The sequence below is a fragment of the Etheostoma spectabile genome, chromosome 6 (genome assembly GCF_008692095.1).
Source record: "Etheostoma spectabile isolate EspeVRDwgs_2016 chromosome 6, UIUC_Espe_1.0, whole genome shotgun sequence".
Classification (NCBI taxonomy): Eukaryota; Metazoa; Chordata; class Actinopteri; order Perciformes; family Percidae; genus Etheostoma; species Etheostoma spectabile.
The window spans coordinates 14193790-14220919 of NC_045738.1; the positions used below are offsets into that span (position 1 = coordinate 14193790).

A 27130-nucleotide genomic window follows, 5' to 3' on the forward strand; every position below is an offset into this window, starting at 1 on the left:
GCTAGTATTTGGACTCGGACTTGTCTCGGCCTCGGCCACTGGTCTTCCCCACTATGGCTTTTGGTCTCGACCGAGTCCAGGTGTCTTTATTATGTTGATAATAATTTTGGAGGGAAAGTGAAACCAAAAATGATTGTCTTGATACTTTCATTAATGAGAGCTTTATTCTGTCCTGGACTCGGTCTTGACTCGAAGTCAAACCTTTTTGGACTCTGTGTGTAGTATTATAATTCTTTTATCTTTTTAGGTGTGACATTGTACGACCTGTCCAGGGACAGCATATGTAAAATAGCCTTTTTTGGCTAATTCTGGCACATTTTTGGACTCAAACCTTTTTGAACTTGGTCTTGTCTTGGACTCGAACCTCTTTGGACTCGGTCTTGACTTGGACTCAACTAGTCTTGGTCTTGGACTTGTCTTGGACTCGACTAAGGTGGTCTTGACTACAGCCCTGCTATCTAGTGGACTAACTGTTGGAAAGAATAAGAAGAAGAAAAAGTGTCTCTGCAGATCTATTTGGACTTCTGTTGCCCGCACAGTGCATGGGGGTCTTACCACATTTCTACCAGCCATGACGTCTGTCCTTAATGTTCCCCAAATCATAATTCAACCCAGATAAGAACAGCTTTCCAGCCATGGCTCACAGAACCAGGGTTAGCACCAGACCTGAGGCTTCTGGTTGTCATTCAAGCTAACAGAGGGGTGGAGGTTACATAACTGACGGCAATTTTGTAAAGTCACGCAAGGCAAGGCAATAATTTTGTGTTGACATCATCAGGCCACGTCATTAGGGATTTCAAATAAAAAACCTTTGCTCCGGTGTGGTTGCTTTCTTGTCTGTTGCTAGTTAAGCAGTATTGTGAAGCTGCAGATCAGCAGCTGCTTGTGTCTTTCAATGGAATAACTCTAAGCCAATTACTGAACTCCAAACATTGAAGCCGAGATTATTTATTTGGATGTTTGTTATTAAATGTCAAAACTACAGGCCAAATGGGGTCTTTGTGAAGGGCGCAACTGTGATACGGCATGACGATGACATGTTTTTTGGAGAGGTTGTGTTCATGGGAATTGTAGTCGGGGTTGGTGCTTACATGCCCCAGAAAATCAGAAAATTAATAACTGTGAAAAATGTTTCCTTGTAAGCCAGGAAGAATTGTTCTTTTCTCATTGTAAGTTCAAATCAAATATGTTTTGTAATGTGGCTGTACCGTTACATTAAAGGGGAAATTCTCCCCCTAGTTCTAGTTTCTAGTTGTTTATGCATTATCCCATAATTAAAGGAGCACACAGTTGGTATTTTTGAAAACATAGGGAGTTGGTTTGACCAGAGCTCGGGTTGGTCGAGTAGCATTGAAGAGCTCAACCATTAAAGATGTTTCATACTTCTGAGTAAAATTCACGCCGTTGCTACATACGTAGGTACGTGGAAACACAAACCAAAACCTCTTGAAAATTGTAACTACATGTTGCAGCGACGCACGTTGCTTGGCTGCGGCTTGGTAGCGTTGCATTTCCCCTTACTCATTTCCTGGTTCTTCTTCTTCATAAACAACATGAAATCAAGGAGATGGTCAACTTTTCCTGCTACAGCACAGGGGAGACACTTACAACTTCCTAATCGCCGTCACTCTCTCACTTTCTCCCTCGCTCTTTCACCCACCTTCACACACACACAATAGCTCGATGCACACAGCAACACACAAGTAAACAAAGAGTTTTGTAATTGACCCTCCGGAAACAAAACACGCCCTAGCGTTCTGTCGGTGAAATGCACCGCAATGCAAAGAAACGCGTTCAATCCCGACGCCAAACTCCGAAAGGGTCACACTGTAGGAGCGATGGCATAGCGACGGCATAGCGATGGCATAGCAACGCCGTAACTACTACGTAGAAATGACACAGAAGCATAAAACAGCCTTTACTCTGAAATATAATTTAATTTATTCATTTTTTAAGAGAAGACCAATTGCCACATCAGTTTCAATATCTAATGCATACATTTTACTTTAACTTATCACTCACTTGCAGTAAGTCAAAGAGACAACTCATGTTAAATAATACAGACTTACATAATCCATTTAATACTCGTAAATTAATTTAATTTATTTTAGTTTTTTTTTTTACTTGGCAATGGCTTGGTTTGTGACAATGTTTAAGATTGTGGCATTGATAAATGAATCCCAGACAGATATCCACTCTAATATTATTTATTAATATCAACTAATTTCAGTAAAGGCAAAGAGAGACAAATCACAGGATAAAGTATCACATTTTTGAAATTTGAAAGTGTAAATAGAAATACCAGGCGTACTGGCAAGTCTTTTCTTTTTTACACAAAAAACTGTTTGTTATGCAGTCGTGAATGATCCCAGTACTGAAAGTATTTTGTCTGCTGAGTTTAGACACTTTAAGAGGGCCCCTTTCATTTTGAAGTGTTAATGAACTCATTAGCCTCTGGATGAGAAAAACACACTGATAGAGACGTTTGGGGAAGGTTGAAATGACGCCAAACTCCTTTACACCATGGAGGATGTCACTTGTGATTAACACCCTGGACAGTTCCAGAACATCTGTGGGAGGCGAATCATGGTCGAGTGAAACATAAACAACATCGGTCAGAGAGAAGAAGCATGACTGGATGTGTAATCCATGCACCATGCAGGGAAAGGGGCTGAGAGAGAACAGCAGAGTGAAGGAGCAGAAGCAGAAAAATTGAATAGGGGTTTTGAAAAAACTGAGATTTACAATTTTATTATCTCCTAAATTGCACCAATGGCTCTTCATTTTTTTTTTTTATTTAAGCAAAAGTGCAAAACACTGGTCTACATGGCAATTTACAGAAAAGTATACTATACATATCAAAGAAAGCACAGTGCACCTTTTCCACAATCCTTTCCATCAAATGTTTCCACACCCAAACAAAGAGAGGGAATACAGGAAGGAGGAAGACACAACAGCATGGAAGATGTCTGCAACTCACAAACAAGACACAGAACTAGACACAGACAAACACACAAACAAACAAGAGGCATTGACAGGGAGAACGGCATGTGACAAAAGGGACCAAACACATACACACACACACACACAAACACATACACATACACACACACACACACACACAAACACACACACACACACACACACACACACGCACACACAGAAAGAAGCAAGAAGGCTATTCAAAGATTCAGCAATGCTGAGCCAAGTGCATTTTCACAGGGGTGCGATATGTCCTATAAATTAAATTGTAGTGAATCTGCTGATGGTCTGGATTGTGTGATACTTCTGGAATGTTAGACCATACATCATGTCAGTCGAGATTGATACTCAGGCCTGGGCAATCACGTACCCAGATCCTCTCAATAGGAAGGCCAAAGCGGCCAGATATCACCACAAACTGACAAAGCCTCATTACCATACCACAGGTTTTTGGCTTCTTAGTAAATAATAGGATAGGATGGATGGGCACAATACAGGTTGTGTCACACATAATTATTATTATTGACATGGTATTAAATGAAACCATTATATTGCTGTCTTCTGGCAAATCATCTGGATTCTTATTTGACTAAAATCTGAAACACATTTTGAAATCTGCTTCGCTACAGGGCTGGAGTCTTCACTCAGACTAGACCCTAACTGTCAGTTTGAAATCAACCAATGAATTGTTTTTTTTATCTGTGAAAGATATTAGAGAATATATAACAGAGGAAACCTGTTATTACAACTTAGTTGTGGTACATCAAGAAACATGTTTGGCATGACCAGTATCCAACATACATACATACATTATTTTGTGTTATTTATCATATTGGATAAGCCAGTAGTGTGTCATTACTTATTAGCTATATTCCAATTAATTTATTTCTATTTTGGAAAGATATTAGGGAATATCTAATAGAGGGAAAATGACAATTGTATTTGTAATGACCTGTATCCAACAATTCTTTTTGGATATGCCAATGTGTCTGGGCAGAGACATACTTTGTATCATTTTCTATGAGAAAAAAAAAATACAGTTCTTGTTTAGTGAGTTTTAGAAAGTAGTTATTGATACAAATGATCATGATTTGAGGTAACATGACAGCCTAACTGCAACTTGGTTTTCTTAATGTTTTCCTAATAAATTATTTAGTTTGAACTGTTGTGTATGATGATGTAATTATTTGCTATATTCTTGTTTACAGTCAATCTGATTTTAACAATTGTTTTATTTTATGTAATCGTATTGTTATTTTTAGTGAAACAGCTTAATTTCCCAAAGGGTATCATTAGGCATTAATCATAATCTTAATTCAGAATTAGACAAGTACTTGTGTTATTGTTTTTAGCTCCATTCTGGAAAGATTTCAGGTGTAATTACCTCGAGATAACGTGGGCAGTTTCCAATAGTTTAAAGTTATTTTAGTGCATAGTTATAGACGTGAGTATTAGTTATGTTTTTAATTGTAATCATTCACAGTGCTGCTTAAGTGTCATCATTGCAAGGAATAGTTATCAAATATGAAACAACATACTATATGGTAGTTTGTCATAACAATGGAGAACCAGAAACTATGGTCATGCAGATCATATTTATTACGCATATTTTCAGTTCTTCAAAGATATACTCGCAAAACTGAGATGTAGACAACCATTTAACTAAAGAACTGTGTTCTCAAGGCTTAGGGAAACACAATCAACATTGACAGAAGGTATGTAACTTGTCTGATTATTTTCAGCATTCACTGCTCCGAATCCAAAATTAGATGTAAGATCCAATACAGAATATTACCATTTACACCCTAATTTGATCCATTATTAATTTTTATATTAAACTAAAGCAATGCTTTTATTTTATTTTATTATTTTATTTTTTTGAAATTGCACAGAAAAGGGAAAACCAATTTCTGGATCTGTCTGCAAACAAATTGAAACAACATCTAAGATTATTGGATCAAATCAGACTTTCTTCTGACCTACCAGATACCTAACAGATGTTAGAATTCACAGTTTGATCCTCTGTTAAATCTACAACAACTAAACATGGAAGAGAAAACAAGAGCACTTGTTGAGACTTCACCTATATTAAAATCCCATCCAATCAGGCTATTAAAGGCTTATAGTTAAATAGGATTGCACTGTAAAATTTGACCAAATGTTGGCATCTGTTTCCATTTTAGGCTGTCCTCTGTCACATGCAGATCACATATCAAATGTATTTTGACTATATCAAATTTACCATCAGATAAAACCACTATTTTAAGAACCTATTCATATGTGTATAATTCCTGTGCCTTCATCAATTTTGCATAATATCCCAGAAAGCTGTTGTTTTATGTTCCACTGGCTAATATACATCATCGTGTTGTGCACTTGCCAGAGTACAACTGCAGGTTTATGGCACTGACCTCCATGACCATGCTCACCTTAAAATACCTTTGCCATTGCTTTGGATGTTTCTAAATGAAGTGGAGCCCGGGAGTTCTTGCTCAAACTACCTCACTCTGTTACTTCTCTGTTATAAATGCAAGTAGATGACTGGTTAATTCTTTTGAGCAAAGGTTTGAGTCAAGGCAGATATTACTGGGTGGATTATGAAAAAAGGTCAAATACAGCAAATTGGACTGGAGGTAAGAAAGCCAAAACATCTATAGAAACTGTTTAAGAAGAAAGCATCCCTAAAACAGCATTAATTATGTATTTTTTGCCCCTTGGGGACAGAAAACAAGCTGTAAACACAACATTGACATATTATCACCTTATAAAGCGTATGGCTTTGGGTGAATGTATTAGCAAACACTTGCCAATTTACAATTGCAGCAAACACAGAGCAATATTAGCACACAGAGTCGTGCTTGGTGTCCACCTCACCACGTGACACTTTCCTATTAGCTCTATTTTGCTCTTCACACCAACTCCTGAGACAAAAATCTAGCTCCTTAGGTAACAAATGTGCTTGTTCACCAACTAGTCGCTAACTTGTGGGTCATAAAACCTAGACAAAAAGCTGAAAGATGCTATAAAGGTACATAGAGCTGAGGGAAACTGCAGGTAATTCTCTGTTTGTCACTACAAGCAGCCCTTTACACATTTCCATTACTCATTTGATTATTTGTTAATACAGTATTGTTATAATAAAAAAAAATTATTGCAAAAGACACAAGATTAACAACATTACACATCACAGATTTAGCCATTTCTTTCTTTCCTTGTTTTTAGCCCCCCTATCCCTTAACACACATACAATGTAAAACATATCAAAACTAAAACCAAACAGTGTATGCCTCAACCTACATCACCAGTACACCGTACAGTCCGTCGTGACATCACGGTTTGGTGTGTTCATGTACTCCTCAAACCAAACCCAACCATTTCCATCAGCGATGATGATGTCATCAGAGGTGAAAGATACTTGAACTTTCAAAAAGGGCAGTGAAACGTTGCTTTTCAGCCTGGTGTTACTCTTTACGTAGCTACTCTGTCAAAAATGTCACATAAGATGAATTTCTGTTTACAGTGCAGCCACTCACATTGTGGGCGGAGAAGATTCATCGCATCACATTGTTTTAAAAAGGAAGACGTAACGGGAAAAACTCCGCCAGTAACAATTAAAAAAAAAAAAAAAATAGAAAAGCAGATACAGAATTTGGCTACTGATGAAAAAAGGGCCAATTATCATGAAAATATTGTACAGCTTAAAGCCTATGGGTTTCCAATCCCAGATTTCTGAAGTTTGAGAATTCAAGAGAGTATCTACAATATTTCTAAGTTTCACATCTGGATTGTTCAAACATCTGTTGCAGTCGAGCTATTTGCCTTGTACATTCGCAGGCCTCTTTGGCTCTCTGGCCCAATGATGTTATGTCTCAAATCTTCATGACATGAGACTCTTTCACCTGAGTTTATATTGGCAGATACCCTGAAAATAAAACTTATCCTAACCGTAATACAAATCATACGGACCAAGATCAAATTGCAGATTATTTAGAATCCTTTGTAGTGAGTAAATTAAATTAGTTTAGTTTTGGACTTTTTTTCTCAGTTGAAATCTTAGAGCATGCAGCTCACCTGGTTTAAATTGTCTGAGAATAACACATTAAACATTTGTGTTATTCAAGAAGACGTCCAAAGGGGAATTTAAAATAAATGAATTATTCTCTTCTAAAATCAAAGGGGCTGTTACTAATTTCTTTCCTAAGTAAAAAAAGCATCTATTGCATTTTGCATGCTAACATTGCGTCTGCCCACTCTATGTTTAAATTTGAACATATTTTAGAGCTGTGATAGAAGCTACATTCTTCCTATTCAGAACTGCACCCTATGAATTTGACATTTCTTCCCGGAGATAATGGTAATCAAATGATAATGAGATAATTTAATCATTTAAGATTGATTTAGGTATGTGCACTATGTGGGTTACCTTGTAAAGAGCATGGAGTGATTGGCATTGCACATCCACACAAAGGAACCACATGCCCTGCATAAAAAATAAAGTGATATTCCGGTTTTTCATTTGAGCACCAATATGGCAAACACATGTTGGCAGCAGCTAACTTTCTGGGCACGTTGTTTTAAATGTGATCAATCTCTATTTTCAAGTAGTGGGACGAGTTTCAAAGAAAACGCTTCCCATAACACTTGAGCTACACATACATCTTTTATACCCTTGACAGGATGGCATATATTTAAGTATTCTCCATCATAATGTTGATGTTGAATACATTGGTTTGATAAATTGCAGTGTGCATGATGTTTATGACTATTCAGATGGCCGTGAGCTTCTTGCAGGCCCAAAAAGGAAAGAGTTCCCTTCTTTAGTAAACATGGCTGTGTGCGGGGTTTCAGAACTAGCACAGTTACAATAATGATTGAAGTTTAATTTTTGAAACAAAAGTCCCAACAATATACAAAATACTCCATTTAACAAATACTACGCAATTATTTATACGTTTGACTGGGGCAGTCATTAGTTTAAAGATACGGTGATTAAACATTTTGTCTCCAAACAAATGATGCCTTCATCCATTGAGCCAATCATAATTTACAACAATTACGCCCCCACACCCCCACTTTTCCATAACCCCTAACACCAATTCTGAAAATACTAGAAGTTGCATTGGGAGTTTTTAGTATATTTGTTTTAATCTTTTTCCTCCTTCACATTACCGTGAGCTATGACGTCTGAGGAAAATTGTTTGTACCTGAATATTGATTTTGCATTGATGAGTAAGATGTTTTTCTTCTCTTTCTCTACAGTGTCAAATTGTACCTGAGAAAGAACTTTGATTATTGCACAGCAATAATATAAGTAATGGGCTATGCAACAAATCCTGGACTTTTAATACCATATTGATGTTGTATTTACATGTGTATTGTCTAACCATTCCCAGTAATGACTGACCATTTGGGATAGAACGCCATGTCTATGTAAAATAAAAAAGACTGGGAACCAAATAGCATTATGTAGATAGTTTTTGTAGGTATATCTTTGAGTTCTTAAGAAAACCATACATGACACCTACGCTTACTAAATTATCAAGGGGACTGGTGTTGGAAATTAGCTTGAGCTATAGCCTACACGTGTACAACAGTAGCAAACCATGAGGTCTTGTACTGGCCCTTAAACACGGTGGGCAGGCAAACAAACACACACACACACACACACAGCTATATTCCTGCCAGTACAAGTGGCATCATATACATGTCGATTTATAACAAATAGTGGCAATCCTAGCATTCCAAACCACAGACTGTTGTAGGTGATTGCTAAAGTTAGCATAATCATAATTCAATAACGTTACAAAGCGTTACTGATACATCCAGTATTGTGCCTATAGTCTCTGACTAAGAAAAAAATCCCCACTGTTTATGTCCAGTTTTCACAGAGAGCAAGTGTAGGTATTGATTTGTACTCTGAGTTGTTTGAGAAAAAAATACGTTTGCCTGCTCGCCTCTTTTAAAAAAATGTATTATTTCTGCAAGATGTAGAGAAATGTTTTTTTTGTTCAAACCACAATAATAGCAAAATTGGCTGATTCACCTGTCTACTACTAAACTAACACACACACACTCTGGACTTCTGTCCCGGTCATGAAGTCCTAACTAATGATCGAGCTGTAACCTTTTTTCTGCTTAGAGACAACTACTAAATCTGATTGGATAACTCTATTTTTAAGTCTTTAGGAAACTAATTTGATAGAAAAAGCTAACATTAGAATTAAAGGAGAGAATTATCTTTCAGTCAAATATTGTAAATATGACATTTAAAATGCTGCTATGTTGGACTCTCTCTGAAGTCCTAGAAGTCCCTAAGGGTTTCACTCTGGTGTACAGTACATTGGACACTGCTTCCGCAATGGTCCCTTACAAATAAACCTATTTGTCATAATACATACGTGCATTGTACACATATTTAAACATTAAAGATCAATTTCCCAAAACAACACATGTGACTGTTCTATTTACAGTATTACCGCACGGTGGCGGTTTAAACCTGTGACCGTGAACATGCGACCTTTCTACCTAACATAACAGGCGCAAACTAGTTAGGTTTAGGAGAAAAAAAATACTTAGTTAATGTTAGAAAAACGTCAAGGATTGGCTTAAAATGAGCCACGCAAAACTACTAAAATGAGGACATAACATGACGTCATTGCATCACTAAGGTCAGTTTAAAACTCATCAGCTAATTTTTTGTTTCCACATGGGACACAAACCTTGGTCCCTTTAGTCAAAATCCTGTGTTTGTTTGACCCTTCCATCCCTTATGCGCGATTTGGCCATCTCACTTCCTTGTTTGCTCTTGAGATAATTACTACAGCCACAAAGGTACTGCAGCCAACGAGAAACATAATTGTCGGTCGTTGTGATCTGCTTGCATAACAATAATAATAATACCACTATTTTCTGTGTGAGGACAGGCTGACATTTTCAGTTGAACTATCTTTAAAGTCCAGTCATCAGTCTCTTTATTTTGTATCTTTTCTTTTATTGTCCATATTATTCTTGTGGATTTGTTATTTTATCATCTTGTTCATGGTGTATGTGTGTGATGTCTTTAAGCTACTGGGACTTTGAATTTCTCCTTGGGGATCTATCTATCTATCTATCTATCTATCTATCTATCTATCGCTGTTTTCATAGATCTAGGGATATAACATGTAACCATTCATGTATTCATGTATCAACACCATGGCAGAAATGCTGTGTTCTTCCCATTCCCTTTACTGTGTCTGCACTTCACCAGGACAGAGTAAACAAGAAGACTGGTGAAGCAATAAACAACAGGCAACAGTTCAGGTTATCTTTCTTTGTTTACTTATCCAGTTACACTGGGGCTGCATAGCAGTAATTATCCCTCTTATTTTGAAATGTAACAATCAAAGTGGTCTGTCTGTTTGTCAAACACTGAAAAATCGGAACCCTGTGATTATTTTAGTACTTCTGACAGTCCAATAAAGTGGTCATACTCGCCTGGAGACAGAGAAACATTACAGCCCCTAATACCATTCTTTCTTTTGTCAAGTTGAATGCTTTTGTTTTGAATCCAATTGTTGTTTTCTCAGGCACTTTACAGCCCACTCGGTGATAAAAAAAAGATAAAACATTGGGTTAATTATTTGAGTCAGTTATGAGTTCAAGCTCTTACTTTTTGGATTTAGACCGAAGAGACAGAACTATTTAAATCAGTCCTGTACACACGTGACAAACATCTGCTCAGTCACTGACTCAATGGTAACTCAATCAGTCAGATTGATATCAATCAACATCACAACAGTCTCTTCTGTGTAAAAAGAAATCAAGATCTAATTTGGTGGTATTGCAGTGGCTTTTCACTAAGCACCCAGTTAGATATACACCATGAAATAAGTGTAGACTACCGTGTGACTGTAGTGTGCTAATAATTTAGAATTTTATTATGAAAGGCTGGGTGTCTAGGCCTCTCTTTCCTCAAGTTTTATTCCGTCTCCAACAATTGTGTCATTCGGTGCCAGTAAAATTTGCAGACAAAATTGTGGCTATGGTTTTATTATTTTAGATTTTAATTTAATCCACAACATAATTTTGACGAAATAAGGCTGCTGGGGACAGTGTTGTTCTTCTATGTAATAATAAGTCACATTTGATTTAGATTTCAAAGGGATGAAAGGCTGGCTTTGATAATTAAGAATACATTTGGGAAGTACACACAGTACTTCCTTCATTGTTTAGAGTTCCCTTAGAGTTTGTCTGCCCAATGGGTGCATTTTAAGTTATATTGTAATACTTAAAATCATTATCACCAACACCTTGTTCAGACTGTTTCTGATGTGTAACATGCGTAACAAGCTATTGTGACTGAGCTACAGTTTGTGTGTACTCTGGACATAATAGCCCGGGGTCATAAGGATTTCTGCACAGATGACTGGGGAGATAATTGACTTTGGAGCAAGAATCTGCTGTGGTTTAGTCAGGCATTAGGAGGGAACTGAATGTGCTAAAGAGCTGTTGGATGACGAGTTTGTGACACGTTACAGAACAGTATGGCACACACACAAAAAATGCAAAACTCTGTTTACCAAACCATTTATGTTTGACACATCCTGCAAGTATGGCCAAGCCTGAATTTCTTTTATGGGGTATTAAAATGCGTAGGGTGAAATGAAAGCCTTGAGAACAAAGCTGATCGTACCACAACACAAAAAAACAAAAAGCATAAAAAACACAGACAATTTGGTTGAGAAGGATTTTTTTGGATTTGTTTTAGTATATATTTTATGGACAGTAAAGTCCTAATGCAAATAGGATTGTAATTACTTGTATAGTCCTTTCAGTTAATTATTCATTTTACCCCAAAATGATCTATAAGCAATAAAATAGCTTTATACAATGGATATAAATGCTTAATGGAGCTATTTAGCACAGTGTTCCTTGCAGAAGCAGTATAAATGAAGCTGAAAAGACGTTCGTGGAAAGCAAAAGTGATTAAGATGAAAGACATTGCGGACATCTGGAGTGTTTCAGTAAGGAATAAGTCCCCTTACTGTGAGAATATCCTGTCAAGATTAGCAGTGTTTCAAAAAGCATATTAGCATGTTGTATGAAAGACACAGACAACATTACTCTATGTTTCCACTTATAATTGGAGGAAGACAAGGTGAACAATGATCTTTTCCGAGCCTGTCTGAGATTTATATATGCAAACAGTGATGGGAAATCCAAACCTGTCATGTAAATCCTCAAAACTGTATTTCGTTTGGTTTAAAATATGTATGATGGTTTAAATGATGACCAATTGCACTGTATTATATGGTTTTACAATCAGCTCTTGTTGATTTATAATTCTTTTTGGGACAGGGGTATCATTTTTTTATTGTGGGATGATGGATATGAAGAAGATCTGTATATTTTTGTCTGACATTCTTACTGTTCTGCACAGTCACAATGTTGGAGTCATAAACCTATCATTAGCCATTTTAGGCTATGACAAAAATTATGACCTTAATAAAGTTGACTTTGCAATATTTGCATACATAAGCATCTTACAGCTGATACAAAAAGGCTGTCTGGCTGTGTTTTAGGGCTCCCCTGGGTCGTCTCTTGGCAGGCAGTGGATGTCTTCATGACTTAATGGGCTGTCTACATTAGGCAAGGTGAAGTCTGGCATTGCCAGACCTACCTCCACAGTGCTGCGGAGTGAGATTCCTTATGTTGCTCCAATAATCAATTAAATAATTACATGTATATAGCGCTGCCGTGCATCACCCACCTGGGTGATGAGAATGTACAAGTTAGCTGGTGCATTTTTACACCTGAATAAAACTAAAAATTGCATGGGGTGGCTGTGGCTCAGAGTTCAGAGGTTGACCCTGATTACATTCACATAGGTACCGAGCGGTTGGGGTTCAGGGCCTTGCTCAAGGGACAAGCGCTGCTCTTTTCACTTTCCCCACCCAGATTTTATCCTGTTTGTATGGGGATTGAACCGACGACCTCCTGGTCACAAGCTCGCTTCTCTAGCCCAATAAATGCAATGTTCTGTGTTTTTTAAGGCTGTTATTGTGTTATATTTAAGTTCCAGGCAGCGCTACCTGGAAGGCACAAGGATTAGGAATTGGTTAGGGTCGGGTGCCTTGAAGTTGACGTTGTGGGCTTAAAACACCATCGTTAAATGCAGAGATTGAATTTAATTACATTGTACTGTAAGAGTGTATGTGGAAAAATATAAAAGTTTCTTCTTCTTAAAAAAATGCATCAAACTCAAACTTCCCAAACATGCTTGACTTAGTCATTTCACATGGAAGCTACAGTGTCATCTTCGTTCTTATATGATCGCAGACGTCAAACTGCATCACAGGCTGCCATAAAGATTAAGTGAAGTTGTGTTATTTTCAGGGTTCTGGCTCTGTTTATTTCCTGGCGACTCTGCAAAAAAACAAACAGTCTGCACTGTAACTTCATTCTCAAGATAAATCCTTCAGCAGAGTAAGCGTAGCTGAATGTGGATGGTGTTTATCCAGTAGTCCTTCTCATGGTAACACTGTTGAGAAATGTCACAGTTTAAAAACAAAGAATGCTGATCTGCGTGATCTAAGAATTGTTGTTTAAGGCCCCCTGTTGGATAACAAAGAAACGGAGACTATATATACTGGTTATATGATGACATGATCAGTCCGATTTTGTAATTTCAACGATTGCAGTTTCCGGTTTTGTTTCACTCAAAAACATCTCTTGGTAGAATTATTATCTTTTCCATTTCTGAATTATGCTAACAAAAAAAATATATGTATTTGAACGTACATTTCTAGCAACACTATGTTGACTATGGTATGTGGTCTCCCATACCCAACACAATATGCAAGAATAAAACATCCCGTCTCAACACCTTTACTTAGCAAATAGGACAGAAAATTCTGAAAGAAGTATTCAGATCTTTGACTTAACCCTTGAGTTATCTTCCTGTCAAAATTGAAAATCAACACTCTTATTGACGCTTTTTTCTCAATGTTTGTCACTTTTTTGACACTTTCAACACTACGTAACACTAACTTATTAATTTTAGTTTACAGTTATTTTTGGAATTTATGGTCAATGAACCTCATTTATAGGAAATTATACCTAATGTTTGAGTTAGAAAAGCAGAAAATAGGAATTATTTAGACCAAAATTAAATGAATGTATGTTGATGGATAAGCACAGACTGGAATATGTCAACTTTTACTCAACACTATTTCAAAACCACTTCAGTTTTTTTTTCTTCAAATGCTATAAAATTGAATGAGACACCCCAAAATTAAGAAAGTAGAGATTTGTACTTGCCAAAGAGCGTTTCAATCATGTTATTTTGAGTAGTTACAATCGGGTAATTAAAAAGAACATTTCTATAGAAAAACGGGTCAATTTGACAATTTGAAGAGGACAACATGAGGGTTAAGTAAAAGTATTTTACTTGAGTAAATTAGGCATTGCATTAGTTCATCCAAGACAGGGCCCAATAATTAAATCATCATTCTAGCCAGTCACAACAAATCACTGCCACTGCCATCACATCAGGCGGTCCATTTAGATGTCTCTGGATTCCTCCTTGCTTCCTGCTACAAAAAGCTCGCCTCCACCACCCCAGCCTCCACCTTTCCGGTATTGGGTGCCATCATAAGTATGTCTTGGATTCGGCCTACTCTTGGGTACAAGGGGGTCTCTGCATTGTGCTCCCTTTGTCCTCGTAGCATGCAGCTTGGCTGATCCAGGGAGCATCATCAGAACAGAGCCTGCATCGCCAAGTATAACTGTAGTTCCATTTGTTGCAATAAATGGTTAAATCTATGATGCCAGTGTTCCTGGCTGAATAGTATGTAAGTATCATCAAGATAATGTACTCACTGTATTAAAAGTAAAAGCACTCAACGCAGAAAAATCCTCACATTTAGAAACTGGAAAATATAGAAAGTTCTGTCAATCAAACGTTCAATCCGCTAAGAATTTCAGCTGGACTTGTAGGCCGTTATATTGTTGGCTAGTTTAATTTATAATAAACATTGTGTTTTATAAACTACATGTGTTATGTGTGTAAAACTCTTGATTTGTAAAGTAACTGAACCTGTTAGATTATTGTAGTGGAGTAAAAAGTACAATATTATTCTCTGAAATGTAGCAGAGTAGAAATCGAAAGTGGCTGGAAAAGAAAAGACTCACTAAAAGCACCTCCAATTTGTACTTAAGTATAGTACTTAAGTAAATGTACTAGTTACATTAAATAAAGGTTGTATTAATGAAGTAAGTATGGATCTAGCTTTGTGGTCTAAGGTGTCTTTTTTTGTTTTACTTTTTTTTTTAAACTTTTTGCTTTGTTCAGTCAGAAAACTTTTAGCAGCAAACGCTGCAAACTTGAGAAAATAAAGTAACTTACAGGTGCTAAAAGTAATTTAATCATGACATTTTAAGGCCTCATTTGTGTTATATTGAAGTTTTCTCTCTCCAGGATGAAGGCCCAGAAATAACAATCTGTCTTCAAATCGCACTAAATCAGGGAATAAATGTGAATTTGCCCACAATGTTAGTTGTTTAACAGCAACACTTACACAAATCCACCGCAGGTTTTTCATCTCTCAGTGAGAATTCGAGGGGTGGGGCCTGTAATGCCCGCTTGCAGTGTTGGGGTTTGGATGCAAATACCACGGCTGTGTAACTTGTCGGAGTTGGATGCTGTTCGGTGCTCCAAAGTGGATTTAAAAAGCGCAACTCGCAGGAGCTTCAGTGCAAACAGGCATCCTGACCTACGAAGACGAAATAAAAAGTCCGAGGGACTTAGTTCATCGGAATATATATTTTGTTATGCACATCATCTTTAACTGGAGGAATTTATTTTTTAATCCATTGCACACTTTTTTTTTCTGTTTTGTGCATCTTCTACACGCCTGCTAGGACGTTGCCTCGAAATTGTGACAGATGGGAAAGAAATGAAATCATATGTCTTTTGAAATGATGACAGAGAAAGGTTGCATGGGGGTATCCTGTAGGAGGAGTTCTTTGTGACCACCAAACAAGTTACGGATTTTCTCTTATAAAAAAGGAAATTGAGTGCCGTCAGCTCAATGAACAGCATTATTTGGAGACCCCGCTTTACAGGTGGGTTGGTTCCTATTTCATATTTTACCATTTCAAATCACTGATTCAACGTGATTTCTTATGAATACCTATCCTAATTTAGGGTTAACATTTGTTGTATCGGATCTAGAATTTTGTTTGTGTAAAAGTTTCTTTACCCTAAACAAATAGAAAACGTTCTCGTTTTATTATATTAATTGAGCATTACTATAGTTATTATTATAACTAGGCCTGTTATTTTTAATACACTTATTTTATGTATGCCTGTGACGACCCTAATTCGTTTAAATTGGCAATCAGTATTTTCCCTGTTGGAAGATTTAAACTTGAGGCTCCAAGTGCCCCATTTTTTTTTATCCATCATGAGTGCCCTAACTTTTTCCTCAAACACCTTTTTAATATTTAACCAAATAAGAGTGATAATACTGATCATTGTCATATTTTATATTTTACTGGCTAAATTAAACGTTAGAGTGGGATAGAGTTGACATGCTGTCGATTTACTCGTCAGGATTACATTCTACAGCTTCTATCCACAGCTCCTTGTCATCCTCTGGAGCTATGCATGCCTCCCCAGCTTCAAAGGGACAGGTAGGGAGAGATTTAGAAAAACAACAGGGCAGTGGAGTGACAGCAGAGATGCTGGAGTGCGGACAGGTAGGGATCTGCACTTGATTTTCCATCCCCCTGTGGAGCTGTGCGATGCAAACGGCTGTACTGCAGCATGGTGAGCCTCCTAGGCAAAGCTGAATGGTGCTCAACTGAGCTGTACAAGATCAGCTCTGTGACTACTGGAGCTGTGCAGGGCTTTAGTCCTACAACTCCAAAAAGAAAAGAGTCTGATGGTGGTTAGATTGGAGGAAGAGGCCCGGCGATGCTCTGCTCTGAGTGTTTTCCAACTGCTACACATTTGACCTCTCACTGCCTGAACTCTTTAAGCTGCAGAGGAAGTGATTACCAAAATGTTTGGGGCTTCTGTGGGTGGTGGTGGTGCAGCCAGGTGTTTCTCCACACTCTGCGGATAGATGAGGAGGACAGGCAACTAATCATCTACCGCAGGGGAGACAGAGCAGGAATCCCCTACTACATCTATTGTAGGACTATAAAATGAATTTGCATATTGAACTGGGCCTACAATACATGTAGGGTGGCCTAAAGCCTTTATAAAATACAGTTTTTGCACTGAATACTAAGCTATTAAAATGATAATTGTTGGCATGATTTTATAAATCGTCTTAATGTTAAACATACACATTGAATCCTCAGGATTGACTGTATCTGTGAATGGCTATTTTAGTAACTACCTTATAGGCCAGTAAGCCTATCATTGGTGGGGATTTATATTTGCTATCAATATGTTGGATTCATGTTAAGACATTTTAACTTTTGAAAAAAACTTTTGAAAAATGATGCCTCAGTCAACACCTTATTTTCCCAATGTTCTGTTTCATCATCCATTTAATTTCATCTTCCCTTTCTGTTTTTCATTATGGGCTGGATTTGTGAGCACCACTAGAGTTTATGGCTTGGATGTACAAATAAGGGATTTTAAAAATGTCAAAATAAATTGAACATGAATGATCACTATCCCTGGGTAAAATCGCCCACAAATTCCTGTAGCTTTGTTTGCCGCACACATGGGCAGCCAACGTTGGAAAAAAAGTCCCAATTCAAAAGCAAGAATTTACCACTTGCTTAGTCCATGTAGCAGATGCCCAAAAAATTTCATTTTGAAAACGAGTGATTTGAGGTTAGTATGGGGAACAGGGAAATGTTGGTTCAATGTTTGGTCATTCCTGCGTGAGGATAAAGGCGTTATGATTCATGAACTGACAATGAAATTTGACAAGGAATTTTATCCTTTTTTTTTTTTCTTTTGTCTCTCTTTTTACACATTGCAAATGCAGGTATTACTTTCTCAATTTGTGTGTGATTGAGGCATTTTGGCACAACAGGTGTTCTAATCTTTTTTTAGCTCTTAAAAATGGTTCAAACAACCAGTAGATTCAGTCACAGGCAGAAGGTTCATCGACAGGTTGCATTTGTAACTCTGAGCTCAGAGTTGTGGCACCTTCTCAAATTCAATAAATTCCCTGTGTGGGAGCTCCCTTTCAGTGCTTGAATAATTGATAGATCAAACTTTGGACTTACAAAGGAGGCAATTTAATCTCCTGACTATTTGATGAGCGGGGCTTAGTTTCACTGGGCTCAGCTGAATGTGGCTGACGGTGAGGAAAGGCACACAGTTTAATGGATGAGGGAGCAGAGACAGAGAACTTTCAAAACATACAGGTGCCAGAGTAGCACCGCAGTTTTCTGCTTAGACGGCTGTTTGTTAAAAACGGTCCTTGTAACAGCCCAATCGTGTCTCTTCTCTCCATGGTGTGTGAGAGCAGATATGGATTGGCTGAGGTGGGCTTCTGGCAGGTTGCAAGGAGTCGTGGGAGTGCTGGGTTATGAAAAAGTCTTTGGCACATGTCTTGAGTTACTCAGTGCTGGAAAGGTTATGTTCTGACAGTGATCCAGAGAGTTAGCATGTCCCATTTACCAATCATCACTCTCTCAAGTAACAGGTGCTGCAGAAGACTGGCTGTGAAACTCTTTTGGCTCATTCCTGTAAATATGACTCTAGCCAAAAGGTGTCCGTGACATTGTGAATTGTTAAGTGTTAAGAAATAAATACTAGTAGGGGAGAAAGTCTGAAGTGTTTCCCAATTAGGAGAGGATACAAGTACAGTACCCCTGTCCTCCGTTGGATGTAAAGCAATGCTATGGAATTGTAACAATTAGAAAAGGAACTTCCTTTTTTTTTAATTCTTCAGGATTTAAAAATTCGGTGTTCTGTGGCTCATTCAGCATCAAAAGACTTCAACCGATGCCCCAGTGTACAAGCAGCTCTAAACTCAATTTAGCTCAAGAAATGTAATGTCACATTGATGTTTAACAAAAGACATTTTTGTCTTCTCCCGAGTACAGCTTCTCACAAGACAAGGTGTCCCATTATTATTACATGGACTGGAAATCAGTCTGGATTTATTTGTACATATTTGTGCTGTATTAGTTAGAAATAAAACAAAAAATGGATGTGATTTTCTTTTTTTAAATCACATCAATTTTTGTTATTTCTGGAGTCGAGTATAACTCCTATTGCGGATGCTCAAAACATTTGGGGTTAGTCCAGATAAAAAGGGAAATGATTTTGTCCGTTCTGATTTATGCTTAAACAAATAATGTAATGTTGCCTGCTGGAATGTTTTGACACACCAAATGGCATTGTCCTTAGTTTGATTCAGAGCCACAACCAACTCAACAGCCAAATATGGTCATATTTTTCTTTATTAAGCTGCGAGGGAGGACCTCCCATTGCTTAGATCCTAACATGTCCTCTTCACACAAAAGCCGTAAATACTGGCAGCGTATGACACCATCTAAAAAAAGATCTCAGTACCAAACATGACAAAAGGCCTTCAGTCTGAGCGTGTGTTGCATCTCTCAGAGATTTGACTTCATGCTCGATTCATCGTCCAAGTCCAAATACAGCTTGAAATGCAACATCATGATCATGAGCATTTGACTTCGCCATGAGTTTGGTTTTCCAGATTACAGAGATTTCTGATATACTTGATTGCATGCAGTTTAGGCCAAACAATAGTTGCATTGGGTTAGAATTGAATGTCGCTGGTTTGAGTATGTAAAGATGTTGATAGCAAACTGATGTTATTCTATGACTGTTGAAAAAACAAATTGAAAGAATAATTTGACATTTTAGGGAAAAAGGCAGCATATATAAACCGGAGAGGTTGAAATGTCTGTTTATGAAAAAAGCCGCCCAAGTGTAAACGTAGTCTTAGATGTGCTGGTAGGCTGATTTTGTCACCTTTTGGACGGAGCCTTGGAAGCTGTTTCCTCACTGTTTCTAGTCTTTATGCAAAGCTACGCAAACTAGCTGCTGACTGTAGCTCTGTATTTATCATACAGACATGACAGATGTATTGAGTATCTCATCTCTATCTCAGCAAATAAATGTATTACCCAAAAAGTCAAAGTATTCCTTCATTGTTACCTGTAACAACCCTTCTCCTAAACGGGTTCCCCATCTGTCTCTCTTCTCTGCCTCCTTTTATTTTTTATCTTGCAGCAGGCCCTCGTACAAGCTGATGTGTGTTGCACACATAGTCAAGAACCTGCACCCGTCTTCTTTCAGTCTGCAAGCTCGTATTTTGTTCCTCCTTCGAGCACCATTAATAGGACGCTTGCTTCTGAGCTCAGGCTGACAACACACCCTCCTCAAACAGCGGGTTCCTCGCTTCCCTGCCAGCCCACCCCAAGCTTCATGGGTTGAAGTTCAATATCCTCTCCAATCTCTCCTCCTCTTCATCATCCTCCAAAGAACTTCCACTCTCCCCTCCCTCCACCTCCCCCTGCTCCTCCATCCCCACGCTGTCTACTCCCTTTGCCAGCACCACCACCAGTGTGATGGCTTGTTGTGCCTCGGGCTGGTTTGGACTTGCTACTGCGGCATCCCCCTCCACCGCACACACTCGCGGATGCAGTAGCCACTAGAGTGACAGATACAGAGAGACAGAGGGGAGGAAAAGGGAGAGACAGACAGACAGAGAAAGAGAGCAGTACCACAGGAGAGAGAAGGGATCATCTGTCCCAGCAGCAGAGGGATCCACCTGTCCCACAGAGGAAGGGGGGGCCCCCCCACCTGATCCATCTGGTCGCAGGGGGGGGACCCTGCGTGGCCGCAAAGGCAACAGGGACTATGCAGCTGAGACTGGTGGCGCTGGCAATGGTCTTCCTCAGCTCCATGGGTCCCAGCGATGCTCTCAAGCTCTCCAAAGCGAGAAGGCAGAGGCGGGGTGAGTTCTCAGTTTGTTTTGATCTTTTTTTTTTTTTCTTCCTCTTCAGCAATGCTGCCTTTTTTTGTTACAGCGGTCTGAGTCACAGTGGTGGATGCCTTGTAAACATTAAACAAGCAAAGTAAAGATAACATATTGTTTATTTTCTCATCATTCTTATTTGTTTTTCCTTCACAGGTTATGTAAGGTTCAGCGTTTCCCCTGAATGGCTCGTCTTTCTTCCTCTTTTTAAGATCATGCCTCTCTCAGTTTATGTAAAACTTTGATGGGTATTAAGATTGTTTATGGAGGGGGTTTTGATGGATTCCCCCTCAAAGCCATCACTCTTTTTGTGTCTGGCTCTGTGGGCATATTATGGAACGAGTACCTGACAGTTCTAAGCTCTCAATTGGACCGTGCTGCCAGTGTTGTTGCAAGCATTTTTCTGACTTCACGCAACTACAACAAAGGCGCTCAGGCCGATTTGCAGTATATCTCTGGCCTTAGAGCCTCAGTGCTGGTGTTACTGTCAGCTTTGAAATAATTCCTCCTTTACACACAAGGAGCTTTCAGCCAATGCCAAGCTTGCCCCAACCTCAGTGAACCAGAATTTATATAATGCCATGACTGGCCACAATAACAGATGTGATTTTATTAAAATTGCACATAGGAAGATCGGTCATTTGTGTTAGAAGTAGTATGTCTTTCACAGTATAAGCACTCATACGTATATGCAATGGCCTCAAATGCTGTCGCAGTTTGTCATGTGCTATCGTATTGAGGACAGAAGGATTTGGGTCACTCATTATATACATGAGCGCCCTCTACAGCGTCACAGTCAGTTGAGGCTTCTCCCCTCCAGATATGAACGGGCTTTGCGATTTTACACTTCCGATTTGAAGCTTTTGCATCCTAATGCAATCCAATTTCTTTTTCGATTCTTTTCTGATTTCAGCAGTGTAATGCAGTGATCAAACTTAAACCATGACTTTTTTTCAGTCCACCACATGTCACAATTTACACAACTACACTCTCTGATTCACTCCCCAGGGCTATTATTATTTGTTTGTTTTTTTATTAGTAAGCAACAAGATCTGGTTGTAATTGCGGCATTTGAGGTAACTGTGACTCACATTGGTGTAATCTGTTCATGGGAGAACCCTTTTAACACTTTTACCATCCGACTTATCTCTGGGAGTCAGGACGGCAGATGAATTGCCGCTTGAGACTTTGTAAATTCAGAGGTGATACAGTATAGGAATGTAAATCACTCCGACGACTGTTTTTTGTCTCTGAATGGCTTCTTTAACACACTTTTCCTTGAAATGATGTAGTTGTTGCGTGTACCGCACGGTGACCGTCCGGTTGTGCCTTTTTTGAAGATGACGAAAATTTGATTAACGTCTGAGTCTGGGATTACAGGAATGTGAAGTGTAAATGCATCTGCGGTGCATTTTCAGATTTAGGACAGGGGGATGCATGGTTTTGTACCACTATAGAAAAACACTGGCAGCATTTGATTATTGGCCACATCTATTACTATTGCACTTTTCTGATGCCCAGTTAAGTTCACACTGAACCCAGTAGAGTGAGAGAGCCTAATGTTAGTTGCCTGATTTTGACTGGCTCTTGGTTGGCTGTCAGCCCCAATTACCCTGGTTTCTCGAAATGAAAATCTGTTAAGGATCTCCGGCAAGCGGTTTGAAGTAAACAGTGAGTAACTGTTCAAACAAAGATGTTTGGCGTGGCCCCCAGTTAGAATAAGGTGCGAGCATTAACCCCTGCTTGTTGGGAGTGATAAAGCGCTGGTAGGTTTATGGATGGATCTATGGAGATGCCAACAAAATTCCCCCAATGTTGTTCTCATGGGCAGAATGTTAACAAATGCCCTTTTTATTTCCTTGTTAAAATTCATATCTGGCTGGAAACAATCTTTTTATGCGATAGTACACCATGCTGTTCTGTTGCCTACCTCAAACCTGACTGTTCCTTTCTCTCTGGTAATTGTGCTTGTTGTTTCCACAGTTAGTACTGAGGGGCCACCATCTTGCCCCAAAGGCTGTGACCGATGCTCAGAGTACAACGGCTGCATTAAATGCAGGCCCAAGCTCTTCATCTTCCTGGAGCGCAATGACATCCGTCAGATAGGCGTGTGCCTCGCCTCCTGCCCTATGGGATACTTTGGCATGAGGAACCCAGAGGGCAACAACAGATGCACCCGTGAGTTTTGCTTTGTGTTTTAGACTTTTGATCCGAATACACATCTGGAAACTTCCAAATACATGCAGGCTAGAGCTAACACGCTGGCAACAGCCCACTCCATATAATCCACACAGCTGATGTCAAATCAAGCCTGCAGAAGTGTAAACGATCTGTTTGTCTTTGGCTTAACATCTCCTGTTTGTGTACAATATGTGGGTATTTAGAGTAGAGGGATACCCTGCTAGTTCATCTGTCTTGTGTATCATATTTGTATATTTCCACTTTCCTACACTCCTTTGTGTTTAACAAAGACCCAAAATATGAATGCAAAAAATAGCTATCCTACCATTTGCCACACCCTTTATTCTCCAAAATCATTTAATGCGGCCTTATATTTTTACCAATCTGTGCAGCTATTTTTCAATGCTTGTAGGAGAATAAGACACTTAATGAAATCCTTCTGTTGGGGATACTTATCCCTGTGGATAAGTATGTGCTGAACTGGAGGAAAGTCAGTGGAATTTTTTAATTGAACTAGTCTTCATCATGGTTATAGACAGGTTTGGCTCATTTAGGTGGGTGGGCGGAAGGGTGGCCACACTCACGGTAGCCTACTTACTCAACTTACTTAGTTGGTTTTGGTGGCACCGGTCCCATACTATCAGCCAAGGAGTGCCAGCACCTCAGTCTGTTTCCCCTTACGTGTGGACAGAAAACAGGATTGGAACAAAATCCCAACAAAAACATCTCCAAAACATAGTTGTTTGTCTGTTTTTTAGAGGATTTGTTTTTTATTTGGCCCTCATATGAGAAGTTCATGCCAAGCCCCAATCCATATTTGTTATGCTTTCACTTTTGTACATCTTCTATTCTGATACACTCTTACTATCAGCAGCATACACAGGCCCAATCCCAAATTCCAAACTCACAGGACTTTGGTGTGCATTCTCACAAAATTAGAAAAGGGCTTAGGATTGTCCCAAAGTCCAATTTCAAAGGGTGTCAGGGTTTGAGTACACACTTACCGAGCCCTTTCCGTGAGTCTGCATCGATGCAGACTTCATCAAAGGGAATTACCCACAGTTTAAAGCGTTGTGACGTTTACCGCGGAGACCATAAGGAAATCCGGAAATTACAAAAGGTAAACAACAGCATGACACACAACCACAGAACGGACCTGTTGTCCAGCTTTTGGAATCAGCCAGCCGTCTCCTGTGCCTTGGCCGTGTGGAAAGGAAAGAAATTAAAAATCCCAAACTGTCAGCAACTTTGTTATTAAATGTTGCCGAGGTATCATGTGATCTTGTGAAGTGCTGTCCCTATCCCATTTATATCCATCTGAGCCCATGTGTCCTCACACACTCACTTAGCACCTGAGATCAATTAAGTCTGTGAGTCCTCAGGGCTCACTTTGGGATTGGGCCATAGTGTATAGTCTCTGAAGTATGAACGTAAGCAGGTCTATATGGATTATTTTTTGTACAGTAAAACATTGATAACTAACTAACATTTCCAAGTTTAATTATATTCATGGATCGAAAATAGTTGTAGGTGTTCAGTGGGTAGCTACAATGCCCACCAGCCTGTTGTGATTTTCTGCTACAGGAAGAAAAACACAGGCTATTCTTCTCTTGTAATTATTCTTTTCATTTTTCCTTGACATTTCTGCATCACATAATACCTGTCAATACCATGATGCTAAATTATTTAGTTAGTTTACATATCCCCAAACAGATGCAACTCTTAACTAATAATTTGTATGTACACATTCTATTTATATATTTCAGATAGTTTTTTTTTTGAAAAACATGAGCTGTAATTGTGTGCTGTTACACTAGAATGATGGTACTATACTTTCTGAAAAAGGCATTTTTCCCAAGATAGCATTTTCTGATTAAGACGTGGGTTATTCCAGTATTTTTCAGGTTTAAGAGGCATTCTTTGGACATGTGTACAGCACATTCGGAATCTCCGTCATAATCTGTGTTTTAACCGCAGTTTAGGGCCTCTTGCCTGTTTGTGGCTTATGGTCAACTCTGTGCGTTGCTATGGTTGCTTTAAACAAACCAAACAGCCAACAGTTTGCAGGGCTGCAGACCCGATAAGGAGAAACACAGCTACTTTTAGACATTATCAAAGACTTTGATATCAACAGGTTTTTAGATATGCCCACACATTGCTACGCTGACCTTTAAGAAGCCGGTTGAAGGAATGAAAGAGGGACGCTGTGTTTGCACGGTCCAACATGTCCGCCACCGCTGAAAATAAATAAATAACGGTTACACATAAATAGGAATATTAGTGGAATATTCACTTTCATAAACTATCTAAACAGCTTAGTCGGAATATCATCTTTTTCGGAATAAGGGAAAAACCTGGAATATTATGTGCATATAAACGTAGTCAGTGTTAGATCCTTTCTGACCTCGGGATCAGACCAGCTGCAGAGTAGATATGGTTACTGTAAGTTTAGTACACATGAATACAGCAAGTCTAGATCTGAATACATTTCCTGTATAGAAATATTGACAGGGAGATTTCCATCTCTCTACAGTTTTTCATGAGAAGGACGTGCCTTGATGAGACTAAAGTATTTTAAGATGTCTGGCTTTTATCCTCCTGGGCTTATATTTATCCAAATTTCCAAAAGTTGTTTGTTTAACTGGAAAGTTTGAGATTTTATTGAAACTGAGGTGTGCAGAAACTCTTGAGAAAACCACTGAAGCGATACACTCCTGGCTGTACTCATTCACACCCCGCTTTCCAAAAAAGCCCTGGGGTGCATGTGTTTGTAAGAGAAGAGTGTTACTCCCCCTAAATAGACCCTGTGTTGTTTAATCCTTAATAAATCTCTCAGAGGAAATACAGTTCAGTTCCTCTTGTCCTGTCTCTGGAGAACCATTTGCTTTTTTTCAGCAGAAAATGCAATGACTATTCCACCAGAAATTCTTTGAAACAAAAAGTCTAAAGATGATAAAATTAACTCTCACCATCACCAGACAATGTGACTTGTGATTTGATCCTTTAATTTGATCCTCTCTTTTTGTCTTTCAGAATGTAAAATAGACAATTGTGAAGCGTGTTTCAATCGCAATTTTTGCACAAAATGTAAGGAGGGCTTGTATTCACACAGTGGGCGATGTTATGTCAGCTGCCCTCCAGGCCAGCGCACCGCCAATGAGACTATGGAGTGTGTCGGTGAGTGACCTTTGACCTTAACTGTTTACTAATAACTGTTTACTTTAGCCATAGCATCTCTGCTCTTGTAATAAAACAGAAAGTATTGTTTTGGTGTCTTTCATTTACTGAAGACGCTCGTAGGTGTGAGCCACATGTTGACTCCATCTTTTTTATCACTTCATCTAAGCTGCCAACTAGGTTCAACGGTCAGGCCTGGCAAAGGGAAAGTGAATTCTTTGAGAATAATAGATCTCTTTGAAGCTTTCTTTTCAGCTCTCGTTTCTTTTTGCTGTTGTTAAAAATAATTCTGTGATGAGTTAGTAACAACTACAGCATTAACAGTTGTTTTAAAATGGTGCTGTCACCAAGTCTATAAACGTTACTCTAGGAAAAACGTATGTTGTGAGTGAAGTATACTTTTTATGGATTATTATTAGTATTAGTAGTAGTAAACTTAATAGCCTCCCGGTTCACAGCAACCCTCTAAACCTGTCCCTCTCAAGTACAAAAAAACACCAAAAGATAAAATTGCTTTCAGATTGGGAAATTACTTAAAAGGAATACGCCACCGTTTGTTGAAATTCACCGTCTCCTCTATATAGGTGGGCAAACGCATTTTTTTCTCAGTGAATGTATTGTCTTAGTCCGGCAGCACCACCGCTAGTTAGCTTAGCGTAGTGAATGGAATACTATTTTGCCAGTTAGCATGTCGTGAGTAAAAGTGACTCAACAACAACAAAAACAAGACCTAATTACTTCTTGTGGTCTGCGTAGTCACGCGTACAAATAGGAATGCAGATTAAGACCAGACGATTTCCTAGGCAGATATTGACTTG

At 38.7% G+C, this 27130-nt stretch overlaps 1 protein-coding gene across 3 annotated transcripts in view; it reads left to right on the forward strand.

Moving 5' to 3' along the window:
- Positions 1–15621: 15621 nt before the first annotated feature.
- The window catches only part of rspo1 (R-spondin 1), a 20380-nt gene continuing 8871 nt past the window's right edge, over positions 15622–27130 (forward strand). The window contains exons 1-4 of one of the 3 annotated variants that reach the window (XM_032517481.1): positions 15622–16089; positions 20207–20933; positions 22938–23132; positions 26169–26312. In XM_032517481.1, coding sequence (XP_032373372.1) covers positions 20837–20933; positions 22938–23132; positions 26169–26312 — 436 coding nt within the window. In that variant the 5' untranslated portion in view covers positions 15622–16089; positions 20207–20836. The remainder of the gene's footprint in view (positions 16090–20206; positions 20934–22937; positions 23133–26168; positions 26313–27130) is intronic. The other 2 variants (XM_032517482.1, XM_032517483.1) reach the window with 2 other exon arrangements.